The 17,779-nt window shown below is 42.7% G+C and overlaps 1 protein-coding gene across 1 annotated transcript in view; it reads left to right on the top strand.

The window, feature by feature from the left end:
* LOC124037832 (PR domain zinc finger protein 5-like) overlaps positions 1 to 17,779 on the top strand; it is a 77,311-nt gene that overhangs the window by 23,594 nt on the left and 35,938 nt on the right. Inside the window, exon 12 of the mRNA XM_046352946.1 lies at positions 15,251 to 15,411. Coding sequence (XP_046208902.1) covers positions 15,251 to 15,411 — 161 coding nt within the window. The remainder of the gene's footprint in view (positions 1 to 15,250; positions 15,412 to 17,779) is intronic.

The raw sequence follows: 17,779 nt of genomic DNA, 5'->3' as shown, positions 1-17,779 counted from the left end.
TTGACCGAAATTACGAATGAAACGCCGATAGAAATTAGCGAAACCTAGAAAGCGCTGCAACTCGACACGTGACCTTGGAACGGGCCAATCACTGACAGCTTGGACCTTAGCGGAATCCATCTGAATGCCTTCAGCGGAAATAACGGAACCGAGAAAAGTAACGGAGGAGACATGAAAAGAGCACTTCTCAGCCTTCACGTAGAGACAATTCTCTAAAAGGCGCTGTAGAACACGTCGAACGTGCTGAACATGAATCTCGAGTGACGGTGAAAAAATCAGGATATCGTCAAGATAGACAAAAACAAAGATGTTCAGCATGTCTCTCAGAACATCATTAACTAATGCCTGAAAAACAGCTGGCGCATTGGCGAGACCAAACGGCAGAACCCGGTACTCAAAATGCCCTAACGGAGTGTTAAACGCCGTTTTCCACTCGTCCCCTCTCTGATGCGCACGAGATGGTAAGCGTTACGAAGGTCCAACTTAGTAAAGCACCTGGCTCCCTGCAGAATCTCGAAGGCTGATGACATAAGGGGAAGCGGATAACGATTCTTAACCGTTATGTCATTCAGCCCTCGATAATCCACGCAGGGGCGCAGAGTACCGTCCTTCTTCTTAACAAAAAAACCCCGCCCGGCCGGAGAGGAAGAAGGCACTATGGTACCGGCGTCAAGAGACACAGACAAATAATCCTCGAGAGCCTTACGTTCGGGAGCCGACAGAGAGTATAGTCTACCCCGAGGAGGAGTGGTCCCCGGAAGGAGATCAATACTACAATCATACGACCGGTGAGGAGGAAGGGAGTTGGCTCGGGACCGACTGAAGACCGTGCGCAGATCATGATATTCCTCCGGCACTCCTGTCAAATCGCCAGGTTCCTCCTGAGAAGTGGGGACAGAAGAAACGGGAGGGATGGCAGACATTAAACACTTCACATGACAAGAAACGTTCCAGGATAGGATAGAATTACTAGACCAATTAATAGAAGGATTATGACATACTAGCCAGGGATGACCCAAAACAACAGGTGTAAAAGGTGAACGAAAAATCAAAAAAGAAATAGTCTCACTGTGGTTACCAGATACTGTGAGGGTTAAAGGTAGTGTCTCAAATCTGATACTGGGAAGATGACTACCATCTAAGGCGAACATGGGCGTAGGCTTGTCTAACTCTCTGAAAGGAATGTCATGTTTCCGAGCCCATGCTTCGTCCATGAAACAACCCTCAGCCCCAGAGTCTATCAAGGCACTGCATGTAGCACCCGAACCGGTCCAGCGTAGATGGACCGACAAAGTAGTACAGGATCTAGATGGAGAGACCTGAGTAGTAGCGCTCACCAGTAGCCCTCCGCTTACTGATGAGCTCTGGCTTTTACTGGACATGAATTAACAAAATGTCCAGCAAGTCCGCAATAGAGGCACAGGCGGTTGGTGATCCTCCGTTCCCTCTCCTTAGTCGAGATGCGAATACCTCCCAGCTGCATGGGCTCAGTCTCTGAGCCAGAGGAGGGAGATGGTTGCGATGCGGAGCAGGGAAACACCGTTGACGCGAGCTCTCTACCACGAGCCTGGTGACGAAGATCTACCCGTCGTTCTATGCGGATGGCGAGAGCAATCAAAGAGTCCACACTTGAAGGAACCTCCCGGGAGAGAATCTCATCTTTAACCACTGCGTGGAGTCCCTCCAGAAAACGAGCGAGCAGCGCCGGCTCGTTCCACTCACTAGAGGCAGCAAGAGTGCGAAACTCAATAGAGTAATCCGTTATGGATCGATCACCTTGGCATAGGGAAGCCAGGGCCCTAGAAGCCTCCCTACCAAAAACTGAACGGTCAAAAACCCGAATCATCTCCTCTTTAAAGTTCTGGTAATTGTTAGAGCAATCAGCCCTTGCCTCCCAGATAGCTGTGCCCCACTCTCGAGCCCGGCCAGTAAGGAGTGAAATGACGTAACCAACCCGAGCTCTCTCTCTAGAGTATGTGTTGGGTTGGAGAGAGAACACAATATCACACTGGGTGAGAAAGGAGCGGCACTCCGTGGGCTGCCCGGAGTAGCAAGGTGGGTTATTAACCCTAGGTTCCGGAGGCTCGGCAGGCCAGGAAGTAACAGGTGGCACGAGACGAAGACTCTGGAACTGTCCAGAGAGGTCGGAAACCTGAGCGGCCAGGTTCTCCACGGCATGGCGAGCAGCAGACAATTCCTGCTCGTGTCTGCTGAGCATGGCTCCTTGGATCTCGACGGCAGTGTTACGAGCGTCTGTAGTCGCTGGGTCCATTCTTTGGTCGGATCCTTCTGTTATGCAGGTGAATGAGGACCCAAAAGCGACTTGGCGAAAACAGAGTCTTTAATCCAGTAAAGTAAAAATACAATCATAAAGCACAATTCCACTCGTAATGACGAGAACAGACTGGAGACTCGATCATGAACTGCAGGTTGCCTCGGGAAGGCACTTGAACGTAGCAGACTCAGACACCTGCTCACCACGCAGCATCTGAGGGAAACACGACACGACAGGGCGATACACAGACACAGCACGGTGAACAATAGACAAGGATCCGACAGGGCAGAAACGGAAAACAAGGGGAGAAATAGGGACTCTAATCAGGGAAAAAGATAGGGAACAGGTGTGGGAAGACTAAATGATTGATTAGGGGAATAGGAACAGCTGGGAGCAGGAACGGAACGATAGAGAGAAGAGAGAGAGGAAGGGAGAGAGAAAAAGGGGAACGAACCTAAAAAGACCAGCAGGGGGAAAACGAACAGAGGGAAAAGCAAAATGACAAGACAATATAAGACAAAACATGACACATACATGATAGTCCCACTCAGCGCAAACCAGATGGGATGGTGAATTGCTGCAGAATGCTGTGGTAGCCATGCTGGTTAAGCGTGCCTTGAATTCAAATAAATAACAGACAGTGTCACCAGCAAAGCACCCCCACACCATCACACCTTCTCCTCCATGCTTCACGGTTGGAACCACACATGCAGAGATCATCTGTTCACCTACTCTGTCTCATGAAGACACGGCGGTTGGAACCAAATCGATTTCCAACGGTTTAATGTCCGTTGCTCGTGTTTCTTGGCCAAAGCAAGTCTCTTCTTATATTTGGTATCCATTAGTGGTGGTTTCTTTGCAGCTATTCGACCTCTGAATAGTTGATATTGATGTATCTGTTAGCATTTATTTGGGCTGCAATTTCTGAGGCTGGTAACTCTAATGAATGTATCCTCTGCAGCAGAGGTAACTCTTTGTCACGTTCTGACCTTAGTTCTTTTGTTATGTCTTTGTTTTAGTATGGTCAGGGCGTGAGTTGGGTGTGTTGTCTATGTTCGTTTTTCTATGTTGTGTTTTGAGTTTGGCCTGGTATGGTTCTCAATCAGAGGCAGGTGTTGTTAGTTGTCTCTGATTGAGAATCATACTTCGGTAGCCTTAGGTAGCCTGTTTCGTGGGTGATTATTTTCTGTTGAGTGTTTGTATCTGCACCAGACAGAACTGTTTCGGTTTTGTTCGTTCACTTTGTTGTTTTTGTTCAGTGTTCTATTACGTTATTAAAAATTACCACGCTGCGCATTGGTCCTCACCTTCTTCCACCGACGAGCGTTACACTCTGGCTCTTCCTTTCCTGTGGTGGTCCTCATGAGAGCCAGTTTCAAAGTTCAAAGTTCTTGAAAATTGACTGACCTTCAGGTCTTAACGTAATGATGGACTGTCGTTTCTCTTTGCTTATTTGAGCTGTTCTTGCCATAATATGGACTTGGTATTTTACCAAATAGGGCTATCTTTTTTATACCACCCCCACCTTGTCACAACACAACTGATCGGCTCAAATGCATTAAGAAGGAAAGAAATTCCACAAATGAACTTGTAACAAGGCACACCTGTTAATTGAAATGCATTCCAGGTGACTACCTCATGAAGCTGGTTGAAAGAATGCCAAGAGTGTGCAAAGCTGTCATCATGGCAAGGGTGGCTGCTTTGAAGAATCTTAAATAAATTATATTTTAATTGGTTTAACACTTTTTTTGGTTACTACATGATTCCATATGTGTTATTTCATAGTTTTGATGTCTTCACAATTATTCTACAATGTAGAAAATAGTAAAAAGAAAGAAAAACCCTTGAATGAGTAGGTGTGTCCAAACTTTTGACTGATACTGTATACAGAGAGAGAGTAAATATCAGTGTATGTGTTCTGTGTGTTTATGAGATTTATGTGTGCCCCTCACAGTGAGAAAATGAACCACAGCTGTCATAGCATTTTGACATGAAATAAAGTTGTTGATTTAAAATCAGTGGCTCACATAATAATAGATAGTAACAGCAGTGGTGAATGTGCGCGTTTGGAGAGTCAATGCAGGCGAGTAGACAGCTAGGTTCTAGCTGTTCAACAGTCCGATGGCCCGATGGTAGAAAAGAGACCTGATGTTATTTGCCTAGCTGGGGCGGTTACAAGGCCCTCCCTCCCCACCCCTTCAGCAAATCAGATCATGCTGCCATTCTACTTCTCCGCCTGTAGGCAGAAATTAAAGCAGGAAATATCCGTGGTAATGACTGTACAAAGCTGTTCTGGCCAATCAGAATTAATGCTACAGAACTGTTTAGAAAAATGGGAAATGTTCCGGGTCGCCTCCGACAATAACGTCAACGAGTACACAGACTCAGTCACGTGGTTAATTAGGAAATTCATAGAAGATGTTGGCCCAATAGTGACAATGGTACAAATCCCAAACAGAAAAGGCAGTACAGGGACAAATTCGAATCACGATTCAATGACTGACGCCAGACGCATGTGGCAAGGACTACTAACGATTATGGTTTATAAAGGGAAAACCAGCTGCATGGCGAACCCCGGTGCCTCTCACCTAGACGAGCTACCCTGTTAACAGTTCTAGGGAAATACAGAGAATCTTGTTTTTCATGGTCTGAGAGTCCTTCGGGTGCCTTTTGTCAAACTCCAAGCGGGATGTTATGTGCCTTTTACTGAAGAGTGGTTTCCGTCTGGCCACTCTACCATAAAGGCCTGATTGGTGGAGTGTTGCAGAGTGGTTGTCCTTCTGAAGGGAGAAGGTAGCTGACTGGTGGTGGCTATTCAGCAGCCTGATGGTCTGAGGGTAGAAAATATTGGCCAGTCATTCAGTTTTTGGCATGATGTGTCTGAGTGATTAAAGCAGGGAGAACAGGGCATGGATTGGGTGGCTGGGGTCCCTGATGATCTTCTTGGCCCTCCTGCAACACCTGGTGTTTTAGGTGTCCTGTAGGGGAGGTAGTGTACACCCAACAGTGCGTTTGGTTTCCTTACCAGGCTGTGATGCAGCCCGACAGTATGCTCTCGATGGTGCTCCTGTAGAACACTGTGAGGGTCCTCTGACACAGGCCGAATTTCTTCAGCATCCTGAGGTTGAAGAGTTGCTGTCGTGCTTTCTTCACCGCGGTGTGATATGGTTGGACTATTTCAGCTTCTCTGAGATGTGTGTGCAGAGGAATTTGAAGTTGTTGACTGTTTCCACAGTGGGCCCGTTGATGAGGGTGGGGGCTTGTCCAACCTGGTTCCTCCTAAATTCCCCAGTTTCTCCAGGCAGCACGGGACCATGGACTCATGCTGCTTATGCCAAATCCTGACGTGACAAGGACCAACGAGTTGTGCGTTCCGAGATGCCGTTCTGCACGTCAGTTGTTTTGCTATGTTTTTTTGCCTGCTTGTTGCCCACCTGTTAGCTTGCACAATTGTTGCCATTCTCCTTCAACTTCTCATCAACAAGCTGTTTTCGCCAACAGGACTGCTGCTGTCTGGATGTTTTTTGTTTGTCGCACCATCCTCTGTAAACCCTGGACACTGTAGTGCGTGAAAAGCTCAGGAAACCGGCCATAGCAGTGAACCATTTCAATGAATGGGGTGGTGTACGTAATAAACTGGCTAATGGTCCCAACTGAACCAAGACTGAACTGATTATCGAGATTATGGAAGCGGCGATATGGTGTATAATACAATTTTGGAATTAATTAATAAGTTAATTAACTGGTGAGAATTTTTTTTATGATGAGAAAACATTGTTCTATGTCACCTTCCAGTTCAACTGTTCTCCAAAACCTAGGAGTTCTGTTACAGATGGAAGTGACCACAGGTGTCGGACGAGCTCAGTTTGGAGTAGAGAGTGGAGACCAGTCCAACAGATTTGGGAGTATTCAACCATGGGATGGGTGGCATCAAGGGAATCCCAGGGTACTGCGTATGCTTTTAGATCCGAGCGGAGACTGAGCAACAACAAAAAATGAAGTCACTGGGAGATTATATGATTCTTTGAGGTCTTGAATCGTTCCAATACCGAAATGATCAAAGATGTCACTGAGGGTGAAAATATTTCTATTAGACCAATGAGGAAAAACAAAGGGTTTGAGCCTGATAAGATTAGGTTATTGTTCCATCATGGAGAATGGCTGTGAAAAGGGAATGAGATCATGACATCATGAGATGTCTATTGGCCTGTCTCCACACTTCGACTGCACTAGCTATTATCGGACCCATTCAGAGACAGATGTTTGTTTAGCCTTTTAACTTGAAGTGTTTGAGACTTGAACAGCCCTGTCAAGATAATTTGGTGTTTAGAGTAGTTGTGATGTAGAATATTGATTTCGCCTCCCTACAAGAGACCCATTTGACAGCCAATGATATCAATAGATTTCAGATTTTAAAAAAATAAGATAATAGCGTACTCTTGTGCCCCCCCCCCAAAAGACAAAGGGTGTTATGATTGTAATTAACAGGAAACTTCCTATGAAGGTGGGGGTCTCTGGGGGATACACTGAAATATGGTATTATAATGCCTCTGTTGCTATTAATGGCACTAAATCATGGTTTTTTTTGTCCTCCATTTATGCACCATATTCTTTTGATGAATCCTTTTTTAAGACGTGAAGCTTTTTAGACTTTTGACTGGCAATAAGGATTTCTTACAGGTTAATGCACAACCAGGGGTAGACCCACCTACATTATGGGAAGTTGCTAAGTGTTGCATTAGAGAAATATTTGTAATTCCTTCTCATCACATCAGATTAAAACACACAACCTTCATATTTCTCCATTAGAGTGAAATAGCCCGTCTAGAGTTGATGCAAAAGTCTAACTATACTGAAGATGGGAAGGCAGGTAGCCTAGTGGTTAGAGCATTGGACTAGTAACCGAGAGGTTCCAAGATCAAATCCATGCGCTGACAAGGTAAAATTCTGACGTTCTGTACCTGAACAAGGCAGTTAACCCACTGTTCCTAGATTGTCATTGAAAATAAGAATTTGTTCTTAACTGACTTGCCTAATTAAACAAAGGTACAAAAATGGAAAGATAGAACCACATTTAAAATTGAGCCGAAGATGGTGACTAGTTCTAGGGCTGAATGTATTTTTTTTTAAACAAGTCTATGAGATCGTGATAATGTGACTATGAGAATGTGGATAGACTAAGTAGGCACAGTGAAACTGAAGCAAACTGAAATGTTTTTAATGTATTGATGTGATTAGGAACAATAACGGTGAATTTTGTACCTTCCCTCCCATAGTAATCATACTTTAACTACTTTGTATTCCAATCTGTATACCTTGGAGTTTCCTGAAGACTCTAGGAAGATGTTATCTCTTTTAAGTTCCTTGGATCTTCCTTCCCTTTCTGTTAATCAAATCAGTCTATTAGATGCCCCCATCTCCTTGGCAGAACTGAAGACCGCCTTAGATTCAATGTCAAAATCCAAGTCGCCAGGGTTGGATGGTATCCCTGTGTGGGATTTAGTCTGGTCTGTATTACTGGACTCAATCTGCCACTCACTGGAGATTGGGATTGGACCAAAGACATCTCTTATTTCCTTGCTATTGAAAGGTGGAAAGGACCTGCTTGATTGTTCAAGCTACAGGCCCTTATCAATTTTGAACTGTGATTTAAACTCTTTGTGAAGGTCTTGTCAAAAAGATTAGAGACTTGCATATCATCATCATTGGTTAATCCTGACCAATCAGGATTCATAAAGGGTTGGTTGGCCTCGGACAACATACTCCGCCTATTCCATATTGTAAACTCTGCTGTCCTGATTAGATATAGAGAAGGCATTTGATGGTGTGGAATAGGGGTATTCATGAACTGTTTTGGAACGTTTTGGGTTTGGTTGATCATTTATTAGTGTGATCCGCACCCTATACATCGACCCCACTGGCCGTATCCAAACTGGCCATTCCGCCGCCCCAGAGTTTGTCCTAAAAATATCCACACAACAGGGTTGTCCTCTGAGTCCTGGCCTATTTTCCCTTTCATTAGAACCGCTAGCCCAGGCCATTAGGTAAAATATTAACATCTTGCCTATTAAGATCAAAGAAACAGTCCACCATATCTCCCTGTACGCTGATGACATCTTACTATATTTGTCCGATGTCTTTAATTCCATACCACACGTACTTGACCACTTTAAGGATTCGGCTTTTTCTACGGCTATAAGATGAACTGGTCCAAGTGTATCTTAATGCCTCTAAACCCCACAGCCAAACAAGTGACATTACCGTAATTGCTGGACTACTAAGCGCACCTGAATATAAACCGCACCCACTGAATTATTAAAAAATATGTATTTTGTACTTAAATAAGCCGCACATGTCTATAAGCCGCAGGTGCCTACCGGTACATTGAAACAAATTAACTTTACACAGCCTTTAAACGAAACACGGCGTTGTAACACAAATAAATAGCCTTTAAACGAAACACGGCGTTGTAACACAAATAAATAGGCTTTAACGAAACACGGCTTGTAACACAAATAAATAGGCTTTAACGAAACACGGCTTGTAACAAAAATTAAAACAGTAGCCTACCAAGAAAGTCATTGGTCACTATCTCTTCCTCCTCCTGTGCACTGAAACCACTGAAGTCATCTCCTTCGGTGTCGGAGTTGAATAGCCTCAGAATTGCTTCGTCCGATGTTGGATCGTTTTCATTGTCGCTCTCGTCACTTTCATCCGGAGGCAAATACTCCGCTGAGCTCATGTTGCCCCTTCAACACGCAGCAGTCCAGCCTTTCGAAACCCGTTGATGATAGTGGATTTTTTGACAATGCTCCACGCTGTCAGGACCCACTGGCAGACTTGACCATAAGATGCTCTTCGCCTGCGGCCTGTTTTAGTGAAGGATTTCTCCCCACTTGTCATCCAAGCCTCCCACTGAACAAGGAGCGCCACCTTAAATGCACGATTTACACTGATGTTGAGTGGCTGTAAATACTTTGGGCCATCTGCTTTTCTTCTCTCTGAAAGCTTTTGTTGTCTTTCTGCACTGAGTCACTTCCTCACGCTGCTGTTTCCAACGTCTTATCATCGGCTCATTAAGGCCAAGCTCCCATGCAGCAGCTCTATTTCCTTTTCCAACAGCCAGATCGATCGCCTTTAACTTGAAAGCTGCATCATATGCATTTCTCCGTGTCTTTGCCATGATGAGGGTGACAAAATTACTACCGTAATCAGAATGATGGGAAGTTTGAGTGCGCTCGATTTACGTCACATTATGTGACGGTGCTCAGTTTTTTGGCGGCATGAATCTTGTGAAAGCGGGAAAAATCCATAAATTAGCCGCGTCATTGTATAAACCGCGAGGTTCAAAGTGTGGGAATAAAGTAGCGGCTTATAGTCCGGAAATTACGGTACCCTCTTTACCTATCACTTTAGAATATAAGGGATTTACATACCTGGGCATTCAAATTCGATCCAATTTGCAACTCATGATGAATGAGAAGAAAAAGTAATGATATTGGGAAAAAAAGGTTTTGGTTATAAAAATGAATGTCCTCCCATGTATAAATGTCCTGTTTCCAATGCTTCCCCTTCCTCCCCCATCTTCATTCTTTAAATTAGCTCTTGCAAGTGGGAGATACCATGTGACCAATTGACCAGAGTTTCGGGCTTGGCCCCACAGTCTGGCAGTGAATCTTTCCAGCTGTGCAATGTCCAAGTTCATAAGCAACCAACATCTGCAAAGGGCAATACCCGGTTCAAACCTACTCCTTAGAATCGTTTTTCTTCCTGCTGTTATGGCAGCCATAACAATCCGCCTCTCTTCATAAGATAACTAAATGCTAGGGCTGCAACCCAGCAGGAGCAGGGATGGGCAAACAGGTAGGCTCCTGCCAAGAATAACAATTCAAATATTAACTAAATGAACCCAAAGATACTTCACTGGTACACAGCTCCAAAACATAAACATATTATTGCCCAGCTCAGATTGGGTACATTTATTACATAAATCACTATCCATAGGCTTCATCTTGAACTTTTGCTCTGGGGTAAAATAAAACCTGTCAGTAAATTGATAATGAATACATTTATGGGCATTTATATGCTTTAACCCAGAACAAGGAAGGTGCTGAATTCTAATTACATGAGACTTGGACTCCTCTATTTTCCACCAAGGCACATCAGATGGAGAGTCAAGCCAAATACTCAGTGACCTCAGCTGAAATGCCCCATAGTAGAGTTTAAAAGGGGGAGAGAACCCTCCAAACCTTTTGGGGCATTGTAAGGTGGAGAGACTAATTCTCGGATGTTTCCCATTATCCTCAAGATATTCATGTCCTTAACAACAATGTTTGGTCGTGCGGATGGGAGATAGCATTGCCATGCTCAGTCTTTAATCTATTTTCCTATGTGGCTCTGGGTTGGTAGCCTTTGAGAATTAAATTTGAATAGATCGATTTGTATTTGGAAATACTGAAACATATTTGTCTTTTAATCTGTTTAGAATATTTTTTATTTGTATGTTTTATTTTTATTTTTCTACATTTACAGTTTGTTTTCTTCCTATTGAACTTTACATATTTGTATTGTATCTTGATACTGTAATTATCTAGGACATGCAAGTAAAACAAATAAATCATTCTTCACAAAAATAAACCCGCAAAATTGCTGAAATAAGTGAATACTGAGATTAAATGACACAGACATGGAGTACATTTACATGCACACTCATAATTTGATAGTAAACTGATTATGGCAGTAGGCCGAGTATGGCATTACTCACTTAAACACCTTACTCTGCTTATCTTAAACGCTGTAAGGTCATAATCGAAGTAAGCATATGCTGATTAAAACACCTGGGTTTCTAAACATTCTTTCGAGTTGTTAGGGCATGTAGACACCTTAATCAGAGTTGCAGAGGTGTATTTGATCTGCACATGTGCTAGCACCAGCAGCGCTACCTTCCCTATTTTGCATGAGTGAAGTGAATTTGGGAAGAACTGAACAAATTGTATAGTTTCGAACTCAAAAGAATCAAATAGGCTTCCCAAACATAACATGGTCACGGTGGTGGAACTTTTATTTTGATTTTCTGCATTTATCAAAGTCCAATCAGGTGGCCTGATTTTCAGATGTGTCCATGTAAATAAACAGCATTATTAGGGAAATCTTTATTTTTTGCAACGCGTGTGTGCAGTAGCGGTGCATGGGTAAAATCACTGGTGAAGCCAGGCCAGAAAAAAAGTGATATTACAACCTATGTGTTGTGATAATTGTGTTTTTTCTCTATAACCTGTTATTTCATATGCCTTGCGACCGTGATACTGTAAATAGGCCTAAAGGCAGAGACAATAATATACAGTGGGGCAAAAAACGTATTTAGCCAGCCACCAATTGTGCAAGTTCTCCCACTTAAAGAGATGAGAGAGGCCTGTAATTTTCATCATAGGTACACTTCAACTATGACAGACAAAATGAGAAAAAAAATCCAGAAAATCACATTGTAGGATTTTTAATGAATTTATTTGCAAATTATAGTGGAAAATAAGTATTTGGTCACCTACAAATAAGCAAGATTTCTGGCTCTCACAGACCTGTAACTTCTTCTTTAAGAGGCTCCTCTGTCCTCCACTCGTTACCTGTATTAATGGCACCTGTTTGAACTTGTTATCAGTATAAAAGACACCTGTCCACAACCTCAAACAGTCACACTCCAAACTCCACTATGGCCAAGACCAAAGAGCTGTCAAAGGACACCAGAAACAAAATTGTAGACCTGCACCAGGCTGGGAAGACTGAATCTGCAATCGGTAAGCAGCTTGGTTTGAAGAAATCAACTGTGGGAGCAATTATTAGTAAATGGAAGACATACAAGACCACTGATAATCTCCCTCGATCTGGGGCTGCACGCAAGATCTCACAACGTGGGGTCAAATTGATCACAAGTACGGTGAGCAAAAATCCCAGAACCACACGGGGGGACCTAGTGAATGACCTAGTGAATGACCTGCAGAGAGCTGGGACCAAAGTAACAAAGCCTACCATCAGTAACACACTACGCCGCCATGGACTCAAATCCTGCAGTGCCAGATGTGTCCCCCTGCTTAAGCCAGTACATGTCCAGGCCCGTCTGAAGTTTGCTAGAGAGCATTTGGATGATCCAGAAGAAGATTGGGAGAATGTCATATGGTCAGATGAAAACAAAATATAACTTTTTGGTAAAAACTCAACTTGTCGTGTTTGGAGGACAAAGAATGCTGAGTTGCATCCAAAGAACACCATACCTTCTGTGAAGCATGGGGGTGGAAACATCATGCTTTGGGGCTGTTTTTATAGTTGAAGTGTACCTATGATGAAAATTACAGGCATCTCATCTTTTTAAGTGGGAGAACTTACACAATTGGTGGCTGACTAAATACTTTTTGCCCCACTATATATTTTACCTTTATTTAACTAGGCAAGTCAGTTAAGAACAAATTCTTATTTACAATGATGGCCAAACCCAGACGACGCTGGCCAATTGTGCGCCGCCCTATGGGACTCACAGTCACGGCCAGATGTGATGTAGCCTGTATTCAAACCAGAAACTTCAGTGAAGCCTCTTGCACTTAGATGCAGTGTCTTAGACCGCTGCACCACTCCGAAGCTCGAAATAAGAAGACACAGTGGCAGAATGAATTCAACCACACCTTTGTTTCATCACAAAACCGGAGAGCAACATTTATTCGGTGAAGTCCACAAAGCATATAGCATGTAACAAACAGTTACATAACCTACAGCATGGTCAAGAAAGTTCATGTTTCCTACATTTTCAGATTACTACACTTCTATTGATTTAGAACCACGTCGAGTTACTGAAAGTCACAAAGGAAACAGGAGCTGCCTCCACTATTTCAGCACCATTTCAACATCATCAAAACACCTCTGCTTAGTTTAATACAGTGACAACTAAAAGATACCAAAAACAATTTAGTCCAATCAACGTAAGCTAAATATGATGTGGCTGTCCATGGTTCTGATTTGTCGTGTGTGTGTGTGTGTGTGTGTGTGTGTGTGTGTGTGTGTGTGTGTGTGTGTGTGTGTGTGTGTGTGTGTGTGTGTGTGTGTGTGTGTGTGTGTGTGTGTGTGTGTGTGTGTGTGTGTTTGTGTGCGCGTTTGTACAAGTAGACAAAACATGTTGACTCACCCTACTTGTAGAGAAACGCCAATGCCATCCTCCATCCTTTCATGTTGACGAAACAGTCTATGACTGTTATTACAGTACAGTCTTTTATTTTTGTTGTTGTTCTAGCCTACCTTGCTAAAATGCTTGCTCGCTAGCCTAACTTCATTTCATGAGCAACGTTAGCTAGTTAACATTAGCCTTCTACATCTAGCTTTCATCCTCTCAGTCCAGGGGCACAATGTATTTTATGGTAGGATCAGAATTGCTGTTATAATCATTGGCCAGTATGGAGAATAAAGTAAAAACACAAGTTCAAATCCCGATCCCCATCCATGGCAAATTTAAGAAAGGGCCAATTTTAGCTAGCTGGGCCAGCCACCGGAGGACAACACAACGAGACGCAACAATTCAAGTTGTTTCTGTCGATTAAATATTTCTCTGTGATAGGAGTGAAGCCAAATCCCAGCTGGCATGTCTTGACACTTTTTGTTGGTGCGGCAGGACCATTAACAGTTGAACTCACTCAGTTTAGCTCAACAGTAATTGGCTATTATTTAATACTTTTTTATCATGGGAGGCCAAATACTCACTGGCTTCCCTTGCATTCAATGCTGCGGGCGGCAACAATGTCATACTCTTTATGACCAGACCGCATCAGATAGATGGCCTACACATACAGAGACAGAGGGGCTCTGTTTCGCTCGCTCGGATGCTTTCTCCAGTGAGATACATTCAGCCTCTTGCGAATTGAAGGACAATTATGACAACACAGAGACAACATTTCTTGGTAAACATTTTTTGAGGAAACCTGGCTTCCCTTGGCATCCATGAACACACGCCACTGACGGTGTGCATATGACCAATACGCTTTGATTTGACCTTTAAAGTAGGGTCAAATGTCACTCTCTGTGTTAAGCCCTCCACAGAATAACCCTTCATCTCATAATCAGTCATGTTTGTGAATGTCTTAAAACCTCAGCATTAATGAAGTCTGTGTCTGGTTGAGTACCTGACTTTAATATTAATGGAGGGAATGGTTTTATTTGACTACTAGAGCATTAAAGGACACAGGCCTCTACTTGTGTCCTACTTTATTGTGCTGACCATCATGTTCATTCTTCGTAATGGGAGAATGAACACACGTTTGGGGCCAAGGCTCACTCTGCCAAGCATACACGCTCTCCAAACCACTTGATGGAAACCAACCCACTGATCCCTCTATAATGGAAAAAGGCACTTTTCAACAAAAGCCTCTGTTGTATGGAGTCACTGAGTTAAGGCGTAAAGAATAACACCATGCTATAGTCTATATGGCTCTGGTTTGGGAACAGCTGACAATGTGCTTTTGTTTAATGTCAGAGTGATGTCTGGTGTTTTTAATGTTTTTAAGTGAATGAAAAATGTAAGTGTTGGTTGGTGTTTTTATTGCTGTGAAATAAGAGACGTATTCAAAGAGCAAGCAGCTCTGTATGATCAGCGTCGGTCTGTTTCTGTCCTCTCCTTCAGTCTGGGTTGCTATGGATGCAAGATGAGCATCATTTTTGAGAAAGGGTACAAGGTAAAGGTATAAAAATAAGTACAGTCCAGATAATTTGTAAAGAAAATTGCAGGGAACAGTAATGTAAGACACAATGTTCTTTAGCCCATACAATTGGCCTGGAGAAATTGTTTTCAGGCCTACTGTGAGTGATGGTTATGCTTTCACAGATACAACAATGGATCCCTGTCTTTCTTGTCATTCTCCCCAGAAAATAAGAGGGTGCAGAAATAAGTGACAGAAAGTTGCTCTTTCTTTACTGTGTTGTGGTGGTCTTTTGTCATTTCTGAAGGTGAGAGGACATTCAAGTGTGACCAGTGTGACGCCACCTTCAAGAGGAAAGACACGCTCAACGTGCACATCCAGGTGGTGCACGACGGACACAAGAAGTACAAATGTGACCTGTGTGAGAAGGCTTTCGTCACCCCCTCTGTTCTCAAGAGCCACAAGAAGGTGAGTTCAGCCAGTCTGACGTACTGTAGAGCCCAGTCCAGACATTGTCAGTCTCTCCTAGAAGCAAATCCTCTTTCAAAATAATGATCCTGTATGTTTGTGTTTCTTCCTACATTTCCTATGTAAGAATGTCCTTCAAATGTTAAAGGATAGGTTCATCCATTTTGAACGTTATATTGTTTTTGTGTATCTCTGAGTGATGTTCTGTCGATTCCGTGGGTCATTTAATGTTTTCATGTGTATCTGAGTTATAGGGGTTCAAGCAGGTAGAAATATGGCCAGTATTACATACCACCATAGTAAAGTCTCTTATCACTACACTGGAAGTTAATAAGAATAGGACTTTTAGATAGCGAAAAACATCTATCATACATGTCAGATTTCAATACTGGTCGATGTCTTCTCTCAAATGAGCCATTGAACGTACTTTTTTAGATATGATATTTTTACCTTTTATTTAACTAGGCAAGTCAGTAAAGAACAAATTCTTATTTTCAATGATGCCCAAGGAAAAGTGGGTTAACGGCTTGTTCAGATGCACAGATTTTTACCTTGTCAGCTCGGTTACAAGTCCAACGCTCTAACCACTAGGCTACCTGCCGCCCTGGAGATAGAAAGGAGAAACAAATCAAATTTTGATAAACTCCCATATCTATTGGGTGAAATACCAGTGTTGAATCACAAGATTTATGACCTGTTACCACAAGAAAAGGACAACCAGTGAAGAACAAACACCATTCTAAATATTATATACAAAACTGTATATGGACATATGACATTTGAAATGTCTTTATTCTTTTGGAACATTTGTGTTTACTATACATTTTTTAATGGTTTATTTCACTTTAGTTTATTATCTATTTTACTTGGTTTGGCATTGTAAACATGTTTCCCATGCCAATAAAACACCTGAAATTGAATTGAACAATTCCATAAATCAAGGAACGTATAACTCCCAAACCAGCAGACTGTCGGCCAATCGCGTTCACGTTGTCATGCTGCGTGACGCGGTTGCTAAACTTACCGTCACACAATGCATTCTCAAAGTCAGTGTATATGTTGAGGAAGGTGCCTGTTGTCACGATTCCAAAGCTATACGATACTACAAATGGCGAGTTAATTATCTCCAATCTCGGAAAAGATTTGTCATGTTATACTTCTTGTTTATGAAATTCATGCTAATGTTGAGTTTTTGAGCTAGCGCCCAATAGACTCTCATTCACTCTTTGAAGGAGAGCGCTCCTTGTCCCAGGATTGTCCAGAATGCACCGGTGCCCCCAATGACTTTAGCACGGGCAACATTCCCATCTCCTCAAAATTCTATCTGCCGCTGCAAATGTTAGACTCCACTCTGAGGCACATCGATCTGCAGATTGAACATGGTGAGGTTGTAGACTCCTAAACTGATAGTGCAGTTTGTTTAGGCGATTGTACAGCTAACTACGTCACATGCTGATATTGTCTTTGGTTTTATTGTGTGTAGCTACGTTTGCTAACTAACTAGTAATAATAATAATAATAATATAATAATAATAATAATAATATAATAATATAATAATAATATAATATATGCCATTTAACTAACTAGTCATGCGTGCAAGCCAGCCCGGGATCAACCCACTAGAGAGATGCATTGCCACTTTTCTTTAAAAGTGGTCCTGATTTTCATAGTTGCATTGTGGATTTTGTAGTCGACTTGAGCTGCAACAGATTTCCACGATGAATTTCCATGTTGCTACCAACCTTATTTATAACGCCAAAAGGAAACATTTGTTCACAACAAATGTTGTTCTCACATATTAGTGTTAACACTGTAAATGAAAGGAATGAGTGGTTTTGGGTGGATTTTTCCTTTAAAGAAAAGTAGAGAATATTTACATTTGATGTTTTCTTGTGATCTCTCTTGTATGCTGGACCGGAACTAGGCTACAGTGTATAGTCATCCTCCACCATTGTTCCCAATGCAGCCCAGGAATCATCCGGTCTCTGTTTGTAAATTACACATGGCATTTAGTACATTAGCTCCACAGGGTTTCAAAGCACAGGACAGATCCCAGAGCAGATTACCAGCCTCAATCTGACATTGCCCGCTTGGTTTATGGATCAGATTGAGACCAAACAGTTTCTTGGCTCATGGCAAAAGAAACAAATCAAACATAACATGGCCTTAGCACAGTAGGACTGAAAACAGACAGGCACATGAGTTGTCTCTCGGTCGGTCGGTGTTCAGAGACTGGAGACTGCTGAGAGAGTGCTCGGTTAAATTAAAGACAGGTAGCTGACCTCAGAAACCTGGCTGGGACTGAACACCAGGTCCGGGTCCCAAATGGCACCCTATTTCCTTTGTAGTGCACTACTTTTAACCCAG

Source organism: Oncorhynchus gorbuscha, linkage group LG06 (genome assembly GCF_021184085.1).
Source record: "Oncorhynchus gorbuscha isolate QuinsamMale2020 ecotype Even-year linkage group LG06, OgorEven_v1.0, whole genome shotgun sequence".
NCBI classification, from domain to species: Eukaryota; Metazoa; Chordata; class Actinopteri; order Salmoniformes; family Salmonidae; genus Oncorhynchus; species Oncorhynchus gorbuscha.
Note: the sequence above shows the minus strand (reverse complement) of the source record. Positions and strands in the feature narration are given on the sequence as shown.